General features: G+C 33.6%; 6 protein-coding genes across 6 annotated transcripts in view; 2 read left to right on the top strand and 4 right to left on the bottom strand.

The window, feature by feature from the left end:
- Positions 1-18,466, top strand: part of LOC657193 (uncharacterized protein) — a 69,849-nt gene that overhangs the window by 16,057 nt on the left and 35,326 nt on the right. The gene's annotated exons all lie outside the window — the stretch shown is intronic.
- Positions 1,593-15,227, bottom strand: LOC656607 (centromere-associated protein E). Its single transcript, XM_064358190.1, has 10 exons — positions 15,104-15,227; positions 13,045-13,233; positions 11,721-13,001; positions 11,571-11,674; positions 11,339-11,521; positions 6,789-6,865; positions 3,361-3,506; positions 2,501-3,316; positions 1,892-2,457; positions 1,593-1,842 (listed from the first exon to the last, which is right to left on the bottom strand). The coding sequence occupies exons 2-10, from the start codon at positions 13,141-13,143 to the stop codon at positions 1,659-1,661; spliced, it is 3,456 nt and encodes a 1,151-aa protein (XP_064214260.1). The 5' UTR covers positions 13,144-13,233; positions 15,104-15,227; the 3' UTR covers positions 1,593-1,658.
- LOC656860 (centrosomal protein of 120 kDa) lies at positions 5,974-7,788 on the top strand. Its single transcript, XM_008196655.3, has one exon. The coding sequence runs from the start codon at positions 6,028-6,030 to the stop codon at positions 7,759-7,761; it is 1,734 nt and encodes a 577-aa protein (XP_008194877.1). The 5' UTR covers positions 5,974-6,027; the 3' UTR covers positions 7,762-7,788.
- On the bottom strand, positions 7,779-8,829 carry LOC107398091 (uncharacterized). Its single transcript, XM_015980996.2, has 3 exons — positions 8,219-8,829; positions 8,069-8,172; positions 7,779-8,019 (listed from the first exon to the last, which is right to left on the bottom strand). Exons 1-3 carry the CDS (start codon positions 8,789-8,791, stop codon positions 7,836-7,838), a joined length of 861 nt encoding a protein of 286 aa, XP_015836482.1. The 5' UTR covers positions 8,792-8,829; the 3' UTR covers positions 7,779-7,835.
- Positions 9,510-10,705, bottom strand: LOC135266952 (uncharacterized). Its single transcript, XM_064358444.1, has 3 exons — positions 9,937-10,705; positions 9,790-9,893; positions 9,510-9,739 (listed from the first exon to the last, which is right to left on the bottom strand). The coding sequence occupies exons 1-3, from the start codon at positions 10,585-10,587 to the stop codon at positions 9,556-9,558; spliced, it is 939 nt and encodes a 312-aa protein (XP_064214514.1). The 5' UTR covers positions 10,588-10,705; the 3' UTR covers positions 9,510-9,555.
- Ccdc114 (Coiled-coil domain containing protein 114) lies at positions 15,001-18,425 on the bottom strand. The gene is made up of 3 exons (XM_015980994.2): positions 18,266-18,425; positions 15,802-16,434; positions 15,001-15,754 (listed from the first exon to the last, which is right to left on the bottom strand). The coding sequence occupies exons 1-3, from the start codon at positions 18,350-18,352 to the stop codon at positions 15,071-15,073; spliced, it is 1,404 nt and encodes a 467-aa protein (XP_015836480.1). The 5' UTR covers positions 18,353-18,425; the 3' UTR covers positions 15,001-15,070.

Below are 18,466 nucleotides of genomic sequence, written 5' to 3'. Positions count from 1 at the left end.
TATGATCTAAAGACAAAAGAGCAAAAATTGATACCGTTGCTAAGGAAAACAAATTAAAAAATATATCAAAATTAAGTAGCTTGAAAAAAAATCTGACTTCATTTTTGTGCTTAACTGAACATTTTTATCATCCTACGAGAGTTTGTCCGCCACTTTTAAATTACCCTGTATATTAAAATTTCCCAGCTCCTATAAGTGGACACCTACCTACAACGGACACTTAAAGATTGCCCATCGGTGTCCGTTGTTGAGAGGTTTTACTGTAGGTGACTTTTTAAGTCGATTTATCTAAGTAAGAAACTGAAAAACTTGGTTAAAAGTTTAAGTAATAAAGAAATAATTTCTTTTTAAACAATTTTTTTGGCTTATTCTGGACGAAATTTTTCAAAAACAAATAAAATCGAGTGAAAAAGGCAAAATAACATCACTTTCATTTTATTTTTGTGACTTTGAGGCGTGTTTTGACAAGTTTTTACAAAATAAATATGTTTCAGGTTCAAAAAAGAACTAAACTGACTGAAATAAGATACATTTAATATTAATTTCGATCAATCACTTGAACCAAACTGACTGAAATAAGATACATTTAATATTAATTTCGATCAAACACTTGGGAAACAAGAATTATGTAGTGCTATATTTAGCCTTTTCCTATTTTTTTGTAGCAAAATCTCTCAAAAATTGTTTTCAAAAATTTTTGTACGGTGATTTTTTCTCTAAAATCGACTTTAGACTGATGACTTTATTTTCTTCATTAAAAAAATAAACTGAAAAACGTATTTAAAGCTTGCAAAAAGTAAAAATAACTCATTTTTCGACCAGTTTTTTCGACTTATTTTCGACGAAATTTTTCAAAAAACAAACAAAATTGAGTAAAAAAGGCAAAATAAATATCATTTTTATTTTATTTTTGTGATTTTGAAAAAAATGAATTTCTTGTTGAAAAACGATTTTACCTTGACTTTGTTTTCTGTATTAAGAAAATAAATCAAAAAATGTTATTTTTGAGTTTTGACCCAATTATTATTAAGTGATTTTTTATGACTTCTCAGGTAAGAAACCGGGTATGAAACTCAAAAACGCCAAAAAAAAACTCAAAGCTCAAAAAATTCTTTTTTCGACCAATTTTTTTCGACTTATTCTTGACGAAATTTCTCAAAAAACAAACAAAAGGCAAAATAACATCATTTTCACTTGTTTTTTTTATTTTTTTTGTGATTTTCAGGCGTGTTTTGACAAGATTTTACAAAATAGATGTTTCAGGTTTAAAAAAAACTAAATTGACTGAAATAAGATACAATTAATATTAATTTCGATCAAACACTCGGGAAACAAGAATTATGTAGTGCTAAATTTAGTCTTTTCGATCTTTTTTGTAGCAAAATTTTTCAAAAATTGTTTTGAAAAATTTTTGTACGACGATTTTTTTTTAAAATCGACTTTATACTGACGACTTTATTTTCTTTCTTAAAAAAACAAACTGACAAACGTATTTAAAAGCTTGCAAAAAGTAGAAACAACTTTTTTTTGACTAATTTTTTCAGCTTATTTTTGATTTCAGGTTTCAGGTTAAAAAAATGTTGAAAAACGACTTTCCACAGACTTTCTTTTCTTTATTTAAAAAACTTAATAAAATAATATACAGTAAAAAAATAAAACTATTCGTATCTTCTCTGAATAAGTTCCCTGGCTTTGGGCAACTGACAATGCGAAATCGTATGAAGCCTCACTGTCCCCCCAGGCAATTGCAGTCTTTCACAAAGTTTCGCCTTAGCTTCATCACGTGACAACACATGTTGTAACACGTCCATAACATCCGACACCATCTCATGTTCAACACATCTAAAAAACACTTTTAACAAACCATTCCTCGGCCTTCCTCTCCACTAACAAAGAACACGGCGTAGTTTGAACAATCTGATCGATATCATAAATTTTATTATTGTAATTTCGATCATCGATGATTTTTTTCCTATCGCCCGGCTTCCTGTTCTTGTCCCTATAACCAGCAATGATCAGCATCTCCTGCACCCGTGTTTCCAAAATCTGGGTGTAGAGCTGAACGTTGTAGAACTGGACGGTGGTATTGTCCCCCAGGAGGCGAAACAGCGGGTCCTTCACACACTTGCACAACTGAAAAAGACCCGAAATTCCTTGCAAAAGTGATTGGAAAAAACTGTCAGTCTCGTCCAACTTCTCTTGGGATTCTTGAGCCGCAGTTTGCATTTCCTCCAAGCTGGTTTCAAGTTCCAATAACTTATTTTTTTGTTGTTCGTCACGTTCGGAATGAAGGGCAAAACCTTCGTCGATTTCCAGATACAGGAAGCCCAGTCTATCATTCACCGACTCCATTTCTTGGATCCTTTCAATAACGAACTTGAATTTGGATAAATTGAACTCTTCCTGTTTTGCGAATTTTTCCGCAATGTTTTTGAGGTTTTTCTCGCGGCAAAAATTCTAAAACTGGCTTTATTTCGTTGCGTTTGATTCGTTACCAAACCTGGATGTTGGTCAACATGTTGTGGTATTTGGTGACTTTTTCCTCGAGGATTTCGTACATGCGCCGCCGCTTTTCCCGTTCTTTGGCCGCCAGGTCTTTCATGACTCGACGCTGGCCTTTGGTCTCGAAAAAGTCGCGAAGTTTCATACTTTGGTCGTATTTTTGCCTGATTTCGCGCATTTCTTGGATGTTGTTGCGCAAATCGTGGTGTGCCTTGGTGCGCAAAATCTGCAACTTGTTGCACCACTCTTCCCTCTGGTTGTAGGCAATCGTTGCTTGTTCGATCAAATCCAGCATTATTTTTTTACCGTCTGATAATTTGTCAATGAGGCCTTGCCATTGGTTTAGAAAAATGCGTCTTTGCCACAGTAAGTGGTCGATTTCGTATCTCAATTCCTTGTTTTTGCTGCAAAGTGTGCCGAATTGTTTCATTTGCGTTTCTAGTTTGTTTTCCAAAGCCTCGACTGTTTTCATGGCATGCCAGACGCGTTCTTCGCACTGTTTGTCGCTGGTTTGCTGTTCGCGAAGTTGGTGAACCGATTTTTGGAAGATTTTTATCTCGCCTTCAATTTCTCGTAAATAGATTTTGTGTTTATCGACTTGGTCGGCGTAAAAGCGGTTTTCGTACATGAGTTTGGATAATTCGTCGAAGAGTTTTTCGTCTTCTTTCTCGCGACCAGGGGCTGCAGCCCTCATTAAGTCAGTCAGAACGTTCACATGCTCCTTTTGGAAAATTGCAATCACCTTGTCGCCTTTGATTAAAGAACTGCCTTTAGAAAATTGACTATGGGTACAATCCCGGTCTAGAACTAGATACTAGAAGAGAAAAATGAGTTGGGAAGTTTGGGAATTGGTGTTACCTGGCGTGTCAAGGCGTTTAATTCTTTTTCGAGGTGTAGTTGGTTTTGGAAGTTTTTTTCGTCATCAGAAACTTTTTTTCGATACATTTTAAGCACAAAAATATGTTTGTAAAATGTGGAAGTAAAATAATAACTGACGTTTGTTTAAAATTGACAGACAACTCAGAAATCATCTCAGGTGTAAAACTGTTCGGTATTTTATACAGGGTGTTCCGAATTGGTCGATTAGTCATCTCTAAATGTTAGAAAAGGAATAACTTTTTCTTCCTAAGCCATAGATACTAATCCCTTTCTGCACCTAAAATTATTTTCAAATATACAGAGTGTTTCGGAAATGAACTACAATACAAACTTACGTTTTTTTTAAATGGAACACCCTATATTTTTTGCATTTTCTGATGAAGCTTTTAAAATTTTAAAATTAATGATTTTGACCTAAATTTTATTGGTTGATTTTTTATTTTTTTAAAAAAAACAAGCTTTTTTTAAAAATGTGTAACTCAGGAACTAAGACTCCTAGACTAAGACTCGGACTTTCACTACTTTAAAGAAAAGGGTTCAAACTTAAATCCTGTATAAATTGATTGGCGCAATGCAATAAGGAACGTAAATAATTTGAGAAGTTTGTTAAAAGTTGAGTAACTCAAAAAAGTTAAATGGAACGCCCCATTTTTTGTTTTTGCTTCTCAAAGATTATTAAATTGTTTATCTAAAAACATAAAGTTTCAAAAAAGTTAATGAGTTTTAAATTGAGTTTAAAATTCTTCATACGAAGATTTAAAAATTCGCCGTAAATATTTAAATTTTTATTATTTCACTGTAAAAAGTGTTATTACTAGCTGAAAATTTCACTTTTCGACTATTGAAACAATACTTAATAATTTTTAATGATTTTTTATAATGTTTATAATTAAATATCTTTGAAGTAATCAACAAGGGACACTTAACTGTTAGATTGACAATTTAGTGGACTTTTAGATACAAAAATAAAAAATAGGGTGTTGCATTTGAAATTTTAAAGTTGTTTAAATTTTAACAAACCTCAAATTTTTTTATTTTCTTGATCGAAGTGAGCTAAGAAAAAGACACATTTTTAATGTTTGAACGTTTTACTTTAAAGTGGTGAAAGTCCTATTTTTCTAGAGGTTTTAGTTTTTGAGTAATAAACTTTTATAGAAAATAAAATCTTTCAAAAACCAAGCAAAATCGACCAATAAAAGTTTAAGTCAAGATGATTAGTTTTAAAAGCTACATTAAAAAATGCAAAAATTATAGGGTGTTACATTTAAAAAAATATAAGTTTATAATATAGCTCATTTCAGAAACACTCTGTATCTTTGAAAATAATTTTGACAGAGGGTTAGAAGTGAATAATGGACTTTACCTACTCGCTGGGACACCCTGTATACAATAGTTGTGGTAAAATCTAGCACAAAAAAGTGAGTTTTTTGCAAAAAAAAGAAGAGATTTCTTTGATGGAAATTTTCGATGATTTAGATCAGTCTTTTGAATTTTAGTTGATGAAAAACGTTACCAAAAAATACATAAACATTAAATTTTTTTGACTTTTTTCGTCAAATTTTATGTAAAAAGTGAGTTTTTAACTCAAAAGCGTGGTTCAGTTTTCGAAAAACGCATAAATTTCTACCATTTTGGACCAAAATAGGAATTTTATGATGGAAATTTCATTAAATAAGTGACGTTTCAGCTAAAAAAAAAGGTGATAGAACGCTCGAAAATACAAAAATTACGTTATTTTCGAAATAAGTAAGTAGGTTTTTGGTGCTTTAGGTCAAAGACTCCCGAGAATTTGGGTGAAAAACGTTTTTTAAAATAGCAAAAAAACAAACTTAAGTTTAAGTTGAACATAAATTTGTATTATAGCTCATTTCAGAAAGACCCTCTGTATTTGAAAATAATTTTGGTGAGGTAGAGGGTTAGTATCTACGGCTTAGGAAAATAAAATGTATACAAAAGTAGAAGTAAAATCTAGCACAAAAAGTGAGTTTTTAACAACAAAAGAAGAGTTTTCTTCGATGTGAATTGAATCTAAAAAAGTAAATTTTTGATGATTTAGATCAAAGTGTTTTGAATTTTAGTTGATAAAAAACGTTACCAAAAAACACAAACATAATTTTTGGACTTTTCTCGTCAAATTTTATGTAAAAAGTGAGTTTTTAGCTCAAAAGCGTGGTTCAGTTTTGTAAAAACGCATAAATAGCTATGATTGTGGACCGAATAGGAATTCTTTGGTGAAAATATCAATAAATAAGTGACGTTTCAGCTAAAAAAAAGGTGATAGAACGCTCGAAAATACAAAAATTACGTAATTTTTGAAATAAGTAAGTAGGTTTTCGGTGCTTTAGGTCAAAGTCTCTCGAGAATTTAGAACAATTTCTCAGAAAAATTAACTTTATTTTACACAAAAATCTTAAATTTTTGTAATTTGCCGTTTCGTTTTTAAGAGAAATTACAAAAATTTAAGATTTTTTTACTTCAAAATAAAGCAATTTTTTTATATTTGGACTACTGAAGTGATTTTCTACAAGGCTTGCTAATTTTCAGACACCCTGTATTATCTGTAATAGTGACTCTGTTGTTTGGTGATAAACTTCAATAAATCAAAGTTGTTGTTTTTGTGTCAAAATTTTGACAAGATTTTAAAAGATGGATCAACTTAAAGGAAAAGTAGTAAATGTGGTCCTCACAATTCAGGAGGGAAAAGGGATGGATTCCATTAAAAATTTAACGTTGATTTCTGCAAACTTTAACGGAAGAATCCTAGAATCGGATCCAGTCAACGCTGAAGACTGTCCTGCTTTCAACACAAACTTAATTTGGGAAATTGAGAAGAAAGACTTGAGAAAAATCCGCAGCTCGAATCAGCCTCTCCGAGTCGAATGTTTGAGCGTTGATAATCAAAATCGCCGAGAGAAATTCGGCCACGTTTTGCTCGATCTACGCAGCGCCCAAATTGTCGAAGAGCCAGACCGGCAGGTGTCCTTCAGGTGGCACAAACTGCTAGGAGTTCGCAACAAAAAACGAAACTGTGTCCCCGAGCTGTACGTGTCTCTTACAATACGTAACCACTTGGAGGTACAACCACAGGAGTCGTCTGACGATATCTGGGAACCTGAACCCAGAGCTGAAGGTTCAATTCCTATCAAATATCTGGAAGATGGGTACATTGTGGTGGGGGACCCATTGAAATGTACCGAAGATTACTCGCTTAATATCCACATTAAATCGGCGTCAAGTCTCGATTTGTTGCTACCGGAAGTTTTAGTTTTCCACCAAAATAATAACAAGTACTGCATGTGTTTTAAAATTTTTGGCATTCCGATCAAAACCAAACAGTTTTCGAAAGATTTACACGACAAAATCATTTTTGAGGAGAGAATTGTTGTGAGGTTGCTTTCAAATATCACGGTGCTGAGACAATTCTTTAGTGAGGAAAAGTTTGAGGTGGGTTTCAACTGCGGCAATGATCTTCTTGGTTTGACAACTGTTAGCTTTGATGATTTGAGTAATTTGAACGAAAAGCTACTTTTGCCTGCATGTTTCTTCAGACTTCCGTCACCTAATGGTATCGTACCTGTTGGTAATGACGGTCGAAAACCCTTTCTCTCGCTTGAAATTTATCTGGTAAAAAACCGAGAAGAGGTACCTGCTTTGGTTTCTAATTTAGAGCCGGATGTTTCGAAGGCTTGTGGTGATTACACGGAAGAAGCCAAACAACAAATAAGTCAACAGTTGTTGCTTATTACTGAGGAGCATATGAAAGAACTGGAGGAATGGAAAGAAAGACAGAAAGTTGAGTTTGAGGAACAACTCCAGAATTTGAAAGAAAGTGAGTTGGAAAAAGATCGTGAGGAGATAGAACGTAAAAAGGCCGAACTAAACGAAAACATAATAAAATGCAAGGAACTACAAGAGGAGCTTCAGGAGAAACTCGATGAATTGAAACTGTCAAAAACATTGAAGAAAAAACGCAAGTCGTCAACAAGCCTAGTTTCGGTGATCGCCGAAAATCAAAAGAAATTTGCCGACTGTGATAAAGAATTGTTGATTGATTACATCAGCACATTACAAAGTGATAACGAAAATTTGAAGCAAATTATCAGCGAACAGAAGCAAGAATTGGAGAATATCGAGAAGACTGCTTTAACCAAAGAACAAACAACCAACCTTTTGCAAGAATTGAAAGGTTTGGAAGAAAAATTCGAAGTGGCACAACAGACAAAAACCTATTTCAAGGAACAGTGGCAGAGAGCTTGCCAAGAAATTCACAATTTGAAGACAGAAGACTACAAACAACTCCAAAATCAGTTGCGGGAACGCAGGGAAGAGTTGGATCATCTTTGTATTCTAGACGAACCAACTGAACTCGTGTCATTTTGAAAATAAAGGGGATCATGTTTAAATTTATTTTTCTTTATTCTTAAACAACTTGAAATCTACAATTGTCAATCCGGCTAACAGTATTTCTTTTGCTTGATGTGTCGAGCTTGCGGTAAAAAGCACTTGGAAACTGTGTGCAATTTGGTTGAAGCACCTGGCAAGTCCAACCGTTGTTGAAGCATTTCTTTGGCTTCTTTCCTACTCCAAGGACGTTGTACAACATCGATAACATCCGAAACCATCTCATGCTCAATACATCTGAAACCAAAACTGAAAATCTACTAACCAATCAGTTTCCAAAATATACAATGAGCAAGGATCAGCTCTCACAATCCTCTCAATTGGATAAATAAACGTGGTGGTGTCAACCGTAGCCAAAATTTTCGTCTTCCCTGATGACCGTTTCTCAGCCTGCGAATAAATAGTCAAAATGCAAACAAAAAATCTAATCACGAACCTGAACTTTATCCTTGTAACCAACTGTGATGAGATAGATTTGAATCGTCTTCTCCAAAAGTTGTAGAAAAAGCAAAACGTTGTATTCGTGAATGGTGGCATTGTCACCCAAAAGCTTCAAAAGCGGGTCTTTGTCACATTTGCACATTCTGAACAGTTCGGTGACTCCTTGCATCACGGATTTTAAATGCAAGTTTAAATCTTCCAAGTCTTGTTGTGCGTTTTTCGTCTCTTCACTCGCCTGAACCAGGTCTGTTTCCAAATTATCGATTGTCTCGTGCTGGGTTTCCGCCCTCAGATCGTGCACTGCTTTCAACTCATCGATCTCCAAGTGCAAAATACCAAGCTGGTCGTTGATCATTTCCATGTTGTTGATCGTGTCTGCGATGAATTTAAATGCGCTAAAGTTCTGGGCCTCCCGGTTGTAGTACTTCCGGGCAATGTCCTTGATTTCAGCACGTTGGGAAAAATCCAATATTTCGTTCATTAGACTTTCATAATGTTGCAATTTTGTTCCAAGCTTCTTTTTGCGCTCTTCCCGTTTTTCTCGCTCCTTCTTCATCAGGTCTTTCATGACTCGCTTTTGGCTTTTTGTAGTGAAAACTCTTCGAGTTTTTTGTTACTTATTACTGAGGAGCATATGAAGGAGCTGGAGGAATAAAAAAAAAGACAGATACTTGAGTTTAAGAAACAACTACAAAACCTGAAAGAAAGTGAATTGGAAAAAGATTGTAAGGAGATAGAAAGGAAAAAATCTGAACTAAACGAAAACATGATAAAATGCAAGGAACTACAAGAGGAGCTTCAGGAGACACTCGATGAATTGAAACTGTCAAAAACATTGAAGAAAAAACGCAAGTCGTCAACAAGCCTAGTTTCGGTGATCGCCGAAAATCAAAAGAAATTTGCCGACTGTGATAAAGAATTGTTGATTGATTACATCAGCACGTTACAAAGTGATAACGAAAATTTGAAGCAAATTATCAGCGAACAGAAGCAAGAATTGGAGAATATCGAGAAGACTGCTTTAACCAAAGAACAAACAACCAACCTTTTGCAAGAATTGAAAGGTTTGGAAGAAAAATTCGAAGTGGCACAGCAGACAAAAACCTATTTCAAGGAACAGTGGCAGAGAGCTTGCCAAGAAATTCACAATTTGAAGACAGAAGACTACAAACAACTCCAAAATCAGTTGCAGGAACGCAGGGAAGAGTTGGATCATCTTTGTATTCTAGACGAACCAACTGAACTTGTGTCATTTTGAAAATAAAGGGGATCATGTTTAAATTTATTTTTCTTTATTCTTAAACAACTTGGAATCTACAATTGTCAATCCGGCTAACAGTATTTCTTTTGCTTGATGTGTCGAGCTTGCGGTAAAAAGCACTTGGAAACTGTGTGCAATTTGGTTGAAGCACCTGGCAAGTCCAACCGTTGTTGAAGCATTTCTTTGGCTTCTTTCCTACTCCAAGGACGTTGTACAACATCGATAACATCCGAAACCATCTCATGCTCAATACATCTGAAACCAAAACTGAAAATCTAGACAACCAATCAATTTCCAAAAAATACAATGAGCAAGGATCCGCTCTCACAATCCTCTCAATTGGGTAAATAAACGTGGTGGTGTCAACCGTAGCCAAAATTTTCGTCTTCCCTGATGACCGTTTCTCAGCCTGCGAATAAATAGTCAAAATGTCAAAAAATTTAATCACGAACCTGAACTTTATCCTTGTAACCAGCTGTGATGAGATAGATTTGAATCGTTTTCTCCAAAAGTTGTAGAAAAAGCAAAACGTTGTATTCGTGAATGGTGGCATTGTCACCCAAAAGCTTCAAAAGCGGGTCTTTGTCACATTTGCACATTCTGAACAGTTCGGTGACTCCTTGCATCACGGATTTTAAATGCAAGTTTAAATCTTCCAAGTCTTGTTGTGCGTTTTTCGTCTCTTCACTCGCCTGAACCAGGTCTGTTTCCAAATTATCGATTGTCTCGTGCTGGGTTTCCGCCCTCAGATCGTGCACTGCTTTCAACTCATCGATCTCCAAGTGCAAAAGACCAAGCTGGTCGTTGATCATTTCCATGTTGTTGATCGTGTCTGCGATGAATTTAAATGCGCTAAAGTTCTGGGCCTCCCGGTTGTAGTACTTCCGGGCGATGTCCTTGATTTCAGCATGTTGGGAAAAATCCAATATTTCGTTCATTAGACTCTCATAATGTTGCAATTTTGTTCCAAGCTTCTTTTTGCGCTCTTCCCGTTTTTCTTTCTCCTTCTTCATCAGGTCTTTCATGACTCGCTTTTGGCCTTTTGTGGTGAAAAACTCTTCGAGTTTTTTGGCATGCTCCACTTTTTGCTTCAAGCTTCTCATCTGGTCAATGCAACAAATATAGCAACAGTTGTTATTTTTTACTGAGGAGCATATGAAAGTGCTGGAAGAATGGAAAAAAAGACAGCAAGTAGAGTTTGGGGAACAACTACAAATCCTGAAAAAAAGTGAATTGGAAAAAGATCGTGAGGGGATAGAAAGGAAAAAATCTGAACTAAACGAAAACATAATAAAATACAAGGAACTACAAGGGGAGCTTCAGGAGAAACTTGATAAATTGATACTGTCAAAAACATTGAAGAAAAAACGTCAATCGTCAACAAGCCTAGTTTTGGTGATTGCCGAAAATTAAAAGAAATTTGCCGACTGTGATAAAGAATTGTTGGTTGATTACATCAGCACGTTACAAAGTGATAACAAAAATTTGAAGCAAATTATCAGCGAACAGAAGCAAGAATTGGAGAATATCGAGAAGACTGCTTTAACCAAAGAACAAACAACCAACCTTTTGCAGGAATTGAAAGGTTTGGAAGAAAAATTCGAAGTGGCACAGCAGACAAAAACCTATTTCAAGGAACAGTGGCAGAGAGCGTGTCAAGAAATTTACAATTTGAAAACCGAAGACTACAAACAACTCCAAAATCAGTTGCGGGAACGTAGGGAAGAGTTGGATCATCTTTGTATTCTAGACGAACCAACTGAACTTGTGTCATTTTGAAAATAAAGGGGATCATGTTTAAATTTATTTTTCTTTATTCTTAAACAACTTGGAATCTACAATTGTCAATCCGGCTAACAGTATTTCTTTTGCTTGATGTGTCGAGCTTGCGGTAAAAAGCACTTGGAAACCGTGTGCAATTTGGTTGAAGCACCTGGCAAATCCAACCGTTGTTGAAGCATTTCTTTGGCTTCTTTCCTAGTCCAAGGACGTTGTACAACATCGATAACATCAGAAACCATCTCATGCTCAATACACCTGAAACCAAAACTGAAAATCTACTAACCAATCAGTTTCCAAAATATACAAAGAGCAAGGATCAGCTCTCACAATCCTCTCAATTGGGTAAATAAACGTGGTGGTGTCAACCGTAGCCAAAATTTTTGCCTTCCCTGACGACCGTTTCTCAGCCTGCGAATAAATGGTCAAAATGTAAACAAAAAATCTAAACACGAACCTGAACTTTATCTTTGTAACCAGCTGTGATGAGATAGATCTGAATCGTCTTCTCCAGAAGTTGTAGAAAAAGCAAAACGTTGTATTCGTGAATGGTGGCATTGTCACCCAAAAGCTTCAAAAGCGGATCTTTGTCACATTTGCACATTCTGAACAGTTCGGTGACTCCTTGCATCACGGATTTTAAATGCAAGTTTAAATCTTCCAAGTCTTGTTGTGCGTTTTTCGTCTCTTCACTCGCCTGAACCAGGTCTGTTTCCAAATTATCGATTGTCTCGTGCTGGGTTTCGGCCCTCAGATCGTGCACAGCTTTCAACTCATCGATTTCCAAGTGCAAAATACCAAGCTGGTCGTTGATCATTTCCATGTTGTTGATCGTGTCTGCGATGAATTTAAATGCGCTAAAGTTCTGGGCCTCCCGGTTGTAGTACTTCCGGGCAATGTCCTTGATTTCAGCATGTTGGGAAAAATCCAATATTTCGTTCATTAGACTCTCATAATGTTGCAATTTTGTTCCAAGCTTCTTTTTGCGCTCTTCCCGTTTTTCTCTCTCCTTCTTCATCAGGTCTTTCATGACTCGCTTTTGGCCTTTTGTGGTGAAAAACTCTTCGAGTTTTTTGGCATTGTCCACTTTTTGCTTCAAACTTCTCATCTGGTCAATGTTTGCCAAAAGGTCCCGATGGGCACTACTTCGCAACAACTGCAGTTTGTTGCACCATTCCTCCCTCTGGTCGTAGGCAATGGTCGCTTGCTCGATCAAGTCGATCAAAATTCTCTTACCAGTGTTCAACTTTCTGATAAATCGGTTCCAGATGGTCAAAAAGTTGCGTCTGTCCCACAGGAGATGGTCGATCTCTTCCCTCAATTTCCCATTTTTGGCCACTATTAGGTTAAACGTGGTCATTTGTGTTTCAAGTTTGTTCTCCAAAGTTTCCAAAGTTTGGCGAGCGTTGTGGACTCGTTCTTCGAATTGCCGATCAGTGATTTGTTGGTTCCGCAAACACTGGACCGCTTTTGACACGTTCCGAATCTGGCCTTCCAGCTCCTTCATTTGAGTTTTTTTGAGGATTTCACCGTCGTGATAGCAGTTGTAGTCGTGCAAACGCTGGGATAATTCCTCGTACATGATTTTGTCCCTGCGTTCGTAACCAGGTGCTGCGGCCACTTCCAAATTCGTGACAATGTTCTCGTACTCATTCTTAAAAATGTTGAACACTTTCGTGTACTTTTTTAGTTTTTTCAAGCTGTTGAATTGCGAACTGTCGCGTTCTAAGGTGGCAAACTGGAATTTTACGTTATTTTTGACAATAAGTTAGTTAGAGGACCTCTCGACGTAGCGAAACCAACTCGCGTTCCAGCTGTTTTTGCTGTTGTTGGTACTTATCTTCGTCTGAAAGTTTGCGCATTTTGTAGCCGGAAGACATGGTACAAAAAAAAACGTGATTAACAAAAATGACAAAAATGACAATTGGCCAGAAACTATCGGATTAAGTGCGAGCTTTCTTCTTTAAAAGCTGAAAGTAAAATTGTTAATATACACTGTACAGGGTGATTCTTTTAGGGCCTACATTAGAAACTTTTTAACTTATAATGTAGCTTGAGCTTTAGGATTTTGTAAACAATCTAAATCGACCATTTTAAGTTCAACTTAATTCTTTTCAAGATGGCTGAATTTCAGGAACTACGAGAAATTTGCGCCAACTTGTACCCTAATTGTGTATCTGTCATAGTTTTTGACGTATGTCAATTTTTTTTATACAAATTTTTATTTGCTCGTGAAGCCTTTACAATAAGTAAATAATTTTTTTTGCACTTGATAGCCAGAGGTTCGAAGGGTCTTCCCAAAATGTTCAGGATTATCAACTGACAAACTGCAAGGCTACTATGATTTTTTTAAAATGATAAAAAAATAATTATAAAATAGTTTTTTCGAATGGAATGACCCTGTTTTTTCAATGTAAATCAAAAAAACATCAATTTTTATGCAGACTTTTATTAACATCTTCTATATCCATCTCTTACAGTATCTGAAATAATCACAAAAAACAAAATTTTAGCTTATTATTTTCATTTTTAACCAAGTAAACTTTCGAAAAATGCGATAAAAATGTGCTATTAATTAAAAGAAATGTTCATTTGTTCACCATTTTCATATTGTTCTCTGCTTATTCGATAATAAACGAGCTAAACATTAAAAAAAAACTGTAGTTTAACAATTGTTGACCATTTTGCAAGGTCTACTTGATTAACTATGAAAATTACGAAGTAAATTCCGTTTTTTGTGATTTTTTTCAAAAACTGTAACAGATAGGTATAGGATGTATTTATAAAAGTCACTGTAAATATCGATACTTTCGATTGCCGTTAAGAAAATAGGGTGGTCCCATTTGAAAAAACTGAGTTATAGCAGTTTTTTGATAACCATTTTGAAAAAATCATACTAGCCATGAATTTTGACGGTTGACAATTTCAAAAATATTAAAAAATTTTTGAAAGCTTCGATTATCGAACGCAAAAAAAATTATTCACTTGTCGCAAAGGGTTCAAAGGCTGTGATATTTTAGATAAACTCTTGCAAATGAAAATTTTAACAAAAAATTGACGTATGGCAAAAACTATGACTGATAAGAACCGTCAAACTTTACTCAGCTTGAGAAGGAAAATAAAAATAAAAATAAAAAATCAAAATATAAATATAAATATAAATATAAATATAAATATAAATATAAATATAAATATAAATATAAATATAAATATAAATATAAATATAAATATAAATATAAATATAAATATAAATATAAATATAAATATAAATAAATGAATAAAAATAGGTATATTGTAAATATTGTAAAGTATAAATGTGTGGTTACTATTGAAAATTTCAAACTTGGCGCTAATTTTTTGTATTTCCGGATCTCAGCCACTTTGATAATAATTTAATTGAATTAAAATTTTAACAAAAAAATTGACATTTGTCAAAAACTATGACCGCTAACTTGGGTAAATTTTACTCAGCTTGAGAAGGAAAATAAAAATAAAAATACAAATACAAGTATAAGTTTAAATATAAATATAAATGTAAATGTAAATGTAAATGTAAATATAAACATAAACATAAACATAAATATAAATATAAATATAAATATAAATATAAATATAAATATAAATATAATATTGTAAATAAATATATAAATATTGTAAATATCGTAAAATATAAATGTGTGGTTACTATTGAAAATTTCGAACTTGGCGCCAATTTTTTGTATTTTTGGATCCCAGCCACTTTGATAATAATTTAATTGAACCCATAAGGGTTGATTTTGATCGTATAAAAAATTTCTAATGTAGGCCCTAAAAGAATGAGTCGATAAAAATGAGTGGTACCGATTTTTCCTTAAAGTAGGCTGTGGTGATCAAACTCGATACTTTTTTTTCAATTAGCCCCAAATAAATTAACGCGTTGTCTTCATTAACGTCGGGATTTTCGCCCAAAAGGTCAAGAATCGGCGCACAATCGCACTCCACCAGCTCAAACACGTCTTTAATTCCCTTCAGTATCAACCTCAAGTCTTCTTCAGTTTGTGCCAAGTTGGCCTCATCTTGGTTTGCTTGTTGGGTGGCTTCCTCCAAAGCTCGCTTCAAACTTTCCAAAGAATCCTTCTCTTTTTGGGCTTTCTGTTCGCAAATCTGCTTCTGTTCGTTGATTTTCCCTTCAAGCTCCTCAATAGAGTCACTCAAAGTCTCTAATTCGTGATTGAGTTCGTTGACGTAATTAAATAGAGCAAAGTTCTCCTCTTCTTGTTTCAAATACTTGGCTGCGATCCTCTCAACGTCTTCCTCCTCACAAAAGGTTTTGATTTTGTCAAGTGTCTCTTGGTAGATTTTGATTTGTTTTTGCAAATTCTCCCGTTCCTGTTCTTTTTTCTTCATTTCCTTTTCTTCCAAGTCTTTCATGACGCGTTTTTGGCCTTTGATTGTCAGGAATTCTCTTAGATTTCCATCGTGGTCCAACTGTCGTTGCATTTCCCTCATTTCCTACGAATTTTTTGACTGTTTTCACTGTCTTAACCTACCGTAAATACCTGAGTGTGTGTTATGACATCGTTGTGAGCTCGAATCTTCAAAGCTTGCAATTTTGAACACCATTCCTCCCTTTGGTCATACGCCAAAGTCGCCTGTTCTATCAAATCCAACATGTATTTCTTACCCATATTTAGATCAAAAACGAGTTTTTCCCAAATGGCATTAAACCGAGTTCTTTCTTTCAACAAATGATCAATTTCATCTCTCATCTGCTTATTTTCCGTCAGCACGCTGCAAAATCGTTTATGCGTGGTCTCAAGCTTATTTTCCAGCATTTTGACCGATTTTTGACCAGATTTGATGCGTTCTTGGTATTCACCTTCAGTGACGTCTTTAAGTCGCAATTTTCTGACTTGTTTTTCCGTTTTTCGTATTTGTTGCTCAAGCTCTTCAAGTCGAAATTTTTCTTTCTGGACTTGAGCAACGATTTCTTCGTGCTTTTGAAGGAGAAGTTCGAGCTTTGCTGATATTTTTGAGTCTTTGCGTTTTTGGCCGTCGCAAGTCGCAACTTTGATATCGGCCATTAAATCGTCTCTTTCCTTGCGTAAACGAGTTATGATTTTTCGTTGTTTTTTCAGTTTGTTGCTCACTTCGTCCAGGAAGGCTTTGCGGTCGCCTTCCATGATGCGGTACTAGAGAAAATGGTTAAAATTGGGAAATTTTTATTTTTTTAAATTGGTTTGTGGGACCAATAAAAAACAAGTACAGGAATAGAATTTATTAAAAAAATTATATAAAATAAATATACAATAAAAAAATAAAAATAAAAATTAAATAAATAAAAAATAAAAAAATAAATAAAATAAATAAAATAGATAAAATAAATAAAATGAATAAAATAAATAAAATAAATAAAATAAATAAAATAAATAAAATAAATAAAATAAATAAAATAAATAAAATAAATAAAATAAATAAAATAAATAAAATAAATAAAATAAATAAAATAAATAAAATAAATAAAATAAATAAAATAAATAAAATAAATAAAATAAATGGAATAAATAAAATAAATAAAATAAAATTGATATATCTATAAAAATTGATATAAAAGATAAGCGAGAGGAACAGTGACGTTGAACCTTCCTTGAAAAAAAACTTTTAGTTGATAACAATTAAGAATTTTTTCAACGATTTTTTTTTTTTTGGAAAAATTGCTCTTCACAGCAAAAATAAAATTATGAGTTTTGTAATTTGCTCAACGCCAATCTGTTCCCCGGATCATTTTACATAATTTTATTTCAAAATAGTTTTGTATTGTTAAATAGAATTGTTGTAATTGGCAAAATTAAAAGGTGGAAAATATCATTTAAGCGTAATTTGACTCGTTTTTGAGTGAAAATATCACCAAACTAGCGTAAAAACACACTGAAAAATCGTATTATTACGTCGAAAATCGTATAATTACTTTAAAAGTGTGATTTTTCAAATGATTATATAAGCATGTTTCTTAGTTAAAATTTCTCGCGAAATTTTTCAACAAACAAACCGAGAAATTATTAATGAACAGTAACTGCAGACTTTTTGCCTTTTTTCTTTATATGTTTTTTTGCATAAATTTGCTAGAATTTGACAAAAAACACAAATAAAAGTCAAAAATACCACTATAAGAGTCTTTTTCATTTAATTTATATTGTTTTAAAGCGAAAAATTCAGTTATTTTGCAAAATTTCCTTAAAAACGCGCTGAAAAAATATCTAATTACCTCCAAAATTACAATATTTTGAACTAAAAATTTGCTTATTTTGAGAAATATACAGATTGAATCAAAAATAACTTACAAAATTCTTATCTTTCTTATGAGTCATTTTTCAAAAAAGTAGTTTTTTTTAATGCTACATTTTGACACCATAATGATATTTTTGACGTCATGCGTTTTTGAGTAATGATGTTATTTTGAATTTTTTTTTAATGGCGACTGACATTTTTCAGTTGTGTTTTAGATAGTACACATTTTTATCTTCCTGATAAGTAAAAAAAAATCAAAAAAATAAAGCAAAAAAAAACAAGAAAAAACAAAATATAATAAAAAAAGTTATAAAAGTATATAAAAACAACCATTTTTGAACACATTGTATTTAGAATATTACACAAAGAGTCTTATTTTTTCGTTCTTGCTTTATATTTTATACAGGGTTATGGTTTTTTGTTTATTTTTTGGTATTTAGATGTGATATTGAATATTTCTATGTTAATTTTACAAAAAAATTACAAAAAACAATTACCGCTTATAAAATATGTGTTTAATTGACGTTGTTTAATTGGTATATTTTTTATTTTATTAAATTTATTTTGTCATTTTTTTATTTTTTTTCTTATTATAAACAAAAATGTCGCTTGTCATTTAAATAATTTTACTAACGAAGAAATTGAACCATTTTTTTCATTAAGAAAACACTGGGATGTCCGTGCTGATGTCGTAATTGATTTTATTTATTTATTTTTTTTCAAATTTATACTGACCTGCCTTTGCAGTCTGGCCAACTCCGCCTCGGCCATCATCTCCATATCCAGCTGGTCAGCAGGCATCGGATTCCTCATTTTGTCCATTTCAATTCTTATCACCACCACCACCGTATCAATAGTCGTAAATTAATGACGTCACAATCAATATTTTTACCGAAAACCATAGATACCACCCTTTTGCGCATGCTCCAGGTGCGA

This window comes from Tribolium castaneum, chromosome 8 (genome assembly GCF_031307605.1).
Source record: "Tribolium castaneum strain GA2 chromosome 8, icTriCast1.1, whole genome shotgun sequence".
Taxonomy (NCBI): domain Eukaryota; kingdom Metazoa; phylum Arthropoda; class Insecta; order Coleoptera; family Tenebrionidae; genus Tribolium; species Tribolium castaneum.
This window is presented reverse-complemented; position numbering and strand designations above follow the sequence as displayed.